This window comes from Odontesthes bonariensis, chromosome 21 (genome assembly GCF_027942865.1).
Source record: "Odontesthes bonariensis isolate fOdoBon6 chromosome 21, fOdoBon6.hap1, whole genome shotgun sequence".
Taxonomy (NCBI): domain Eukaryota; kingdom Metazoa; phylum Chordata; class Actinopteri; order Atheriniformes; family Atherinopsidae; genus Odontesthes; species Odontesthes bonariensis.
This window is the reverse complement of record NC_134526.1, coordinates 11,399,790-11,407,083: the sequence shown is the minus strand read 5'-3', so window position 1 is coordinate 11,407,083 and position 7,294 is coordinate 11,399,790. Positions and strand designations below refer to the sequence as shown.

General features: G+C 42.0%; 1 protein-coding gene across 1 annotated transcript; it reads left to right on the top strand.

The window, feature by feature from the left end:
• The first annotated feature begins 3,021 nt into the window (after window positions 1-3,021).
• Window positions 3,022-6,287, top strand: uncx (UNC homeobox). Its single transcript, XM_075454152.1, has 3 exons — window positions 3,022-3,349; window positions 3,850-4,025; window positions 4,985-6,287. Exons 1-3 carry the CDS (start codon window positions 3,091-3,093, stop codon window positions 6,008-6,010), a joined length of 1,461 nt encoding a protein of 486 aa, XP_075310267.1. The 5' UTR covers window positions 3,022-3,090; the 3' UTR covers window positions 6,011-6,287.
• Window positions 6,288-7,294: the final 1,007 nt, after the last annotated feature.

Sequence of the window (7,294 nt, the reverse complement as noted above, 5' to 3'; positions counted from 1 at the left end):
GGGAGCTTAAAATGGCAACCAGCCCTTTTTTTCTGCTGTTTAATTGGAACTGCATCTAGTTCATCCAAATCATCCAAAACAATTAATTTAGATTTAATTCTATAATTATCATCAAATCGAATAATGTGCAACCTAATTTAGATAGTTAAAAATTAACGTGCGTGAAGTTAATTGAGTAATTAAACTCCTAAACTGCTGCCTATTAATTTGCCTGCCTAATTAAAAATGAATGTGATTCTGTGCTGTTAAAGTAGGCGTCAGTGTTGGATGGGCTTGTTGATAAGGCCAGTTTTTTTGGGGGGAGGGGGGGTTGGGGTGTATCATTTGAACACATTAAGTTTGCAAGCCTGTAAGTATCAGTTATCTGATTATCTGAAGTCAGGTGAGTACAGCCGCAAAATCTTAGTACTGTGGGAAGGGCAACCAAACAGGCAAAACTGCACAAAAGTTAGGAAAAAAGTGTGGATACACAGATATGACTTGAATTTGTTTAGGCTCGAATAGACGCTTTAATGGATGTGAAAACTCTAAATAAAAAAAGTCCTCGGCTGCGTATTTGTTCTTTTTACGGAGAACTGCGCGCGCCCCATCAGTACTGCCTCCTTTACTTCATTGATCACTCTGCTAAGTAGTGTACAAACAGCCTAGCAGCCACTTCAAGAGCACTCTTAGGAGATTAATGAGCATCTGACACTCAAATATCATTTAAAGAAGTTGGAAAATCAAGCAGGAAGGGATTCGAACCACAGCATCTTTGTGGCTGACACCCTCTAAGCTTCTGTCTGTATCACAGGAGTTAAGTCTTCGGAGAGAGTTGAAATGCATCTCTCATGGATGGAGGGGCCTTTTTTATCAGCCAAACTGTGCTTGAGGTGAAGGGTTACAAAGGGCCAAGACTTGAGTTGAAAAACAGCCAGAAGGAACACCAAATATCTGAAAATATCGTGTTATGTTAATGTTTTCTTATAGAAAGTGCAAGTTGCTTTCTATTTTATTCATAATCCCAACAGCTTAGATTTTAGGTTTACACATGCAGGTATGATGTGTCCCTTATGAAGTGACGTGACTTGTTAAGCATCTATTGTAAAAAAGGATAAACGCTCAAATGTGTCTTTGTATCTTTGCTAGTCTCCATTGGTTTGTCCTGGAATGTATCTCCTTGCATAGAGAGTTAATCAATTAGTCCATTAGTGATGCACTCTTATGGATTCAGATCTACAAAATGCAGTGACGTATCCTGCTACGACAGCCCAACATGAGGAAAAAATGTTGTTGTTGTTTTTTATTGTTATTTTTTTACTTTGAACAGCTGCCAAAGGGGCCAGTCTTCAAAAGGTAACAAGGCAAGACAGCATCGCGGCTGAATGCTGGCCTTGTTCGCCTTATTATCGGGTTAATTAAAGCTAGAATCTGACAATGTCACCCGTTGTAGAAAAACGGATTTAAATGCAACGTCTCTGGAGACTGTGTCAAGGGCTGCTTTTCTCTGAGCTCCTGTGTGCGCCCAAGTTGGGGGACTGCATGGCTTATATATATGTATATATATATATATATAGTTAGAATTGACGGAAAGCAATTATTGAATTTTACATGTTCAAAAAGAAATGAAAGGGGAGGAATTATTCATAAGATCGTGTCCGTGTGTGTGTTGAAATGAAAGTTAAAATACAAAGAGAGCACGCTTCAAAGACAAGCCCACTGCTGCTAAAGAGGAAGATGGATAAATGGGCGAGATCATTTCTGAGGAGTTCATTAAAATGGAGGGCTACACACTGAAATACAGAGGGCTGTTATTTGGGCTTGGGGGTCAAGTGACGAGCGGATTATATACTTCCCCATAATAATATTAATTAAACAATTTGCATGCTAATAGGGTAACAATTATCGCAGCTTCTGTTGAGAGATTCAGGTTATTACAACATGCCAATCCGGGTGCCAAGGGTCAGGGAATGAGTGGGGTGCGAAATTTCAACTCTGATTAACATTATGACAGCGCCAGACTTGGGATAAATAAAGTCGAATTAATTATTTGGAAACCTAATGAGCAGATAGGATTCCGGCGGTCACATATTGAGTGCATGGGGTTGCACAAGTAGAGGAGCTTTTCGATTTTGTTTCCTTACATGAAACGTTGAAAGTCAATAGTGAAGAGTATCATTATTATTTCCCTATTGTATTCTAATCTCTTTTATCACCCCCCATTACGTATAGTCGTGTGTTTTATTCATGTGACACAGCCTTTATAATTCAAGCGTTAACTTGTTCCAGTAAAAATATTTGATTTTTACTTTAGCTTTGTGCCTTTAAATACACCCATAATTCCTTCATCACTCAGTGTCTTGTATGCCCTGCAGGTGAATATGTCCTCCTGTAAAGGTTTTATGGATTTAAATGATGATCCGTAGATAGTTTGGGGTTCAATCTTGACCAGGCGTTTGCCAAAGTGGGACTCGGGGATAAGACAAGCTCTGTCTTATCCCCCGATTCTCGGGAAAAGGACTGGAAACTGTCCCTGGAAAAAGGACTTTTTTTTCCTTTTTTTGTAGCTTTGATTTTTTTTTCTCTGCTTGCCAATGTGTAAAAAGTAAGAAAGGGGAGTAAAAGCCCCAACTCTGTAAGATATCAACACTTTTGTTTAATCTTGTCTAATATTCATACATTAGCAGGTAATGTGGGGGGAAAGTCCTGGAGCTTCTGGCCTGCTATATCCGCCTGTAGCCCTCTGTTCCCGGGATTCAGTGAGCCCTTCCTCCCGGTGGGTCCCCCGTGTAGTCGCGATGTAGTTCTTATCAAAGCCCTCCTGTCTTGTTGTGACAGCTCTGATATTGTTTATTGAGGTGGATGTCAGCTTTAATTAGCAATCGATACGGGGAGCGTTTACAGAGCGCGTCTCTGACGTCAGCATCCATTACTGCTTCTCATTGGATCTCATATTCCCAGAGCCTGGGCTAATTATTGGGAGGTTCATGTGGATAAAGTACAGCTCATCCCTCCCTTCACATCATGTCCCCTACTCGTTGGCCACACTCGCTGCATGCTTTTTAAATTCCCATCACCGGCCTCCAGACGTCGTTTCCTTTTGCCTGCGGGATGATGGACAGCAGGATACTGGATCCACCTCACGCCCAGTTCGGAGGCTCTCTCGGCGGGATGGTGGGCTTCCCGTACCATCTCAGCCACCATCACGTTTACGAATTAGCAGGGCATCAACTTCAATCTGCGTCTGCGGTTCCTTTCTCAATAGACGGATTACTTAATGGCTCGTGTACGGCTTCGGTGGGTAATTCCAACCCCCTCTTGTCTTCGGGCTGCGGGATGAATGGAGATAATCAGCAGTACAAGCTGACAGGTAAGCCACATTGTATACAGCACAATAACCTCTCCTCAAGGTTGGCTAGTTGCTCAAAGACGAAAACATAAAGAAACAAAGACAGGATATTGCGACAAGTTATCTTCGCCGTGGGTTTAAAAAAGCAATTAAGACGAACCTCCAGCGCGCGTAAACGTGTGGTCCTCGCCTCCCACTTCATTTCCATTTCGAAAGCCGAACGTGCATCAAAGGAGAAACAATGATTCTGTAACATCAATACTTGAAAAAAAAAAAAAAAAAAAAAAAGATAGTTTATGTTTACATCCAGAGCTCCCCTCTTCATGAGGGGGGCGGGTGGCTGGAGAGGCTGCAGCCTGCATGTGTGCACCCCTGCAACCTTTCCAATGAGAGCATCGCCTTCACCTCTAAACTTTGCCAAATCAGCTGCATGGAACAAAGTCTGCTCCAATGATAGCAAAATGCGTGTGCTTGTTTATTTCTTAATGTGTATCCTTTGTTTAAATGTGTTCTGCTGTCAGACTCGGGGGACCCAGACAAAGATAGTCCTGGCTGCAAGAGAAGAAGAACTCGCACGAATTTCACTGGTTGGCAGCTGGAGGAATTAGAAAAGGCTTTTAATGAGAGTCACTACCCGGACGTGTTCATGAGGGAGGCTCTGGCTCTCCGGTTGGACTTGATAGAATCAAGGGTTCAGGTAAATATTTACTCACCTTATAGCTTTGTAATTTGGAGCCAGTTTGTGTTGTCTCACACGTTTGTTTACTTTCCGATTTATCCGTAGCAAATGCTTGTTTTCAATCGTGTGTTACAGTGACATACTGTAAATATGTATTTAAGTGGCATGGACAAATATTTCATTGTTATAAACCTATAAATATATATACAGTATATATATATATATATAAATTATTAGGATATGTAGGCCTAATTGAGGAATGTGTGCATAAATGAGTCAAATAAATGTATTTTAAGGTCATTTTTATGAAGCAAAAATATGTCATTTCTAACTTTTTTTAAAAGAAACATTTGCATGATATTTTTTGTTTATATGAACAAAAACTTTTACTCTGGACTTTTTGTTTACAATGTTCTTGAAGTTTGATTAGTGGAACAAAAATATGTAATATTTGATCATCTCTCTATATATAGATCGTAAATATATATAGAGATAAATATATCTATCCCTAACTATATATAGTTGGATGTATATATATATATATATATATATATATATATATATTTATATATATATATATATATATATATATACACACACACACACATATATAGCTATATGTACTGGGAAACTGTAAAGTTTCATCTAAGTGCATAGTTTAGTATGGAAAAAAATATATTTCTAAAGGCTTGCAACTATCTATTTTTCTGTTTTGTAAAAAAAAGAAGATTTCTTTGTTTATTTCATCCAAACTTTTATTTGTTTGATGTACTACATTTTGATCTAAGGCCTAATTAAAAGGCCTGCAATCCAAACAGAAAGAGCAAGACTGTATGCTTAATTACCATATTGTTAAGACACTGACAAATTTGGTCCTAATTAATTTGACCCTCGCAATGGCAGTAGCTGATCCCACTCCCACGTTTGCACTTTTTATTTATATTATTTTTGTTTATTTTTTTCTTTATCCTCCGTAGGTCTGGTTTCAGAATCGCAGAGCCAAATGGCGGAAAAAAGAAAACACAAAGAAAGGTCCGGGTCGACCTGCTCACAACGCCCACCCCACCACCTGCAGCGGGGAGCCCATGGACCCGGAGGAGATCGCCCGGAGAGAGCTGGACAGGCTGGAGAAAAAGAAGCGAAAGCAGGAGCGCCGGCTGCTCAAGTCCCAGAACAAGCTCGCTTCTGGGGATTTATTTTACACTCCAGGATCAGACAGCGACAGCGGGGTGTCACATGTAACCGACAGTGACCACAACACTTGCCCACCCTTTGACTCCGTGGGGGGAAACCAGTCGAGCTGCGACCAATCACCTCACCCTCACCAGACCCAAAACCAAAGACACTTCGACCGGGATGCTGGTGGATCCGAGCTGGACTCACCCGACCCCAGCCACCGGTCAAGCCTGTGCTCCAACAACAACAACAGCAGCAGAGCCTCCAGCTTGCAGAAACTCAACCCTTTTAGCGTCGAAAGCCTCCTTTCGGACTCCAGACCGAGACGCAGCCCCGCTGCCTTACCGTCCTCACGGCCTTTGATAGGGAAGGGACACTTCCTTCTCTACCCCATCACACAGCCGCTTGGATTCATTGTTCCTCAAACTGCTCTGAAGACAACGACAGCTGTGAACTGTGACAGTGACACCCCGGCGGACCGAAACCCGCCCAACGCGCGCTGCAGCGTCTCCGCGAGCTCTGCGGGATGTAGGAGCAGCTCGCCGGACGCTGCGGACGCCACACAAAAGGGACAGGTGGGATCGGAGAAAAGGACAAGTTCACCGCACATGAGCCCGTCCAGGGCCGCCTTTTCCACGGGCAAACAGACCTCTGTCATTTGCAGCGAGTCGAGTTTTGCTCACGAACACAGTCCACAACTCACCACGCCTGTCGACGCAGACAAAAAAGAGCATTTAGTGAACAAGGATCACCCTGACAACCCCGAGTCTGTCCTCAGTGACTGTCCTGCACAAACAAACTCTAAAGAAGATGTCGACCTGGAATAAATCAATGGGGGTAAACGAAGCAGAAACATACTGAACTAGCCTCCAAACGCCACCTTTTATTAGGCCAAAGCTTAACCAGAAACCACTTTTTTTTTGGGTGCATTTAAACTCTCGGTTTCCCCCCACTCTGCTGACATTTTGACAATGTGTGCTCTCCCTCTCCTCCTTTCTCTGCGAGCGTGTTTGTGTGTGTGGGTCAGGAGTCTCTAGATATCCTTTAGTGTGTGTTAACTTGTCAAAAAAACACAAGATCAACAAAAATCCTCAAGAGCTGTAAGAAAGGTATTATACTATTTATATATGTAAGGTTTTTCTTAAATAAATCTATTGTATACAAGCACCTCAAATCGTGTGAGACCTTAAATAGCAGCACATCCAGAGCTGGACTACAGTACAGTAGGAAGGGCTTTCTTAAGAAATCTCATGTTGTACTTTGTATATTGCCTTAACAAATTTATTCATCTATAAGCCCCTACTGAAATGAGGTTACGAGCCTGAGGCGAAAAGGACCCGCTCGACTCCTGCAGAGTTTTGATATGAAAGTAATTATTTTCCCGGTGGCTACTGCAGGGGGATTCAGTTTATTTTAGCTCAAAGGGGGTTATAATACATTACCGATTTCTAGTGATATGAAATCACATAAACTTCCAAGAATAATAGAATTAGCATGAAAAGGCCTGGGTGTCAAATTGAAATAGGAAAATAATAGCCCCGGCAGCTGGGAGTGTGTGTGTTTGTGCATATTGGATAGGAGATGGGGATTCGTGGGGAGGCATTTTCATGAGCTTTTTTATTTTTTTTTCTTCCATTCTTCCTCCTCTTCTTCTCCCTCTCTCACCACTTTGTCAGGGCCCCTTGTAGCGGGGCTATATTAAGATAGATGTTCGATGATATCCCTCATTGTTCTGTCGCTTTACATTGATGTTTCTGTGTTATCAGCCTATTGATCATGCGTCGGGTGTAATAGGACGGGCTGAGGCAAACGTGCCTATTTACAATAGCAGAACACATTTGTTCTAATAGGGTTGGTGGTCCCCAGGGAGGCCGTGCAGGATCTGGGACATCTGCTCCCTTCTGCAATATTAGCAGTGCTGACCACAATATCAAGAAATGTCGGAGGTATAGTGCGGGCGAGAAAAAAAGACAATCTAAAGAAAAAAAGACAAGAAAAACAACCCAGTCCAGTTATATGTTTAGAGCTGCTCACACCCTTAATAAAAACCACCAGCCCTTTAGTGTTCTCTTTGGGTCTTGATTTGCAAATAAATTGAAAATAATGTGAGG

Bases quoted from the DNA above. Each gene is read 5' to 3' on its own strand.
- uncx (XM_075454152.1), top strand. From the start codon at position 3,091: ATGATGGACAGCAGGATACTGGATCCACCTCACGCCCAGTTCGGAGGC. The intron at 3,350-3,849 runs GTAAGCCACATT...TTCTGCTGTCAG, and splicing joins TCAGCAGTACAAGCTGACAG to ACTCGGGGGACCCAGACAAA. The intron at 4,026-4,984 runs GTAAATATTTAC...TATCCTCCGTAG, and splicing joins TGATAGAATCAAGGGTTCAG to GTCTGGTTTCAGAATCGCAG.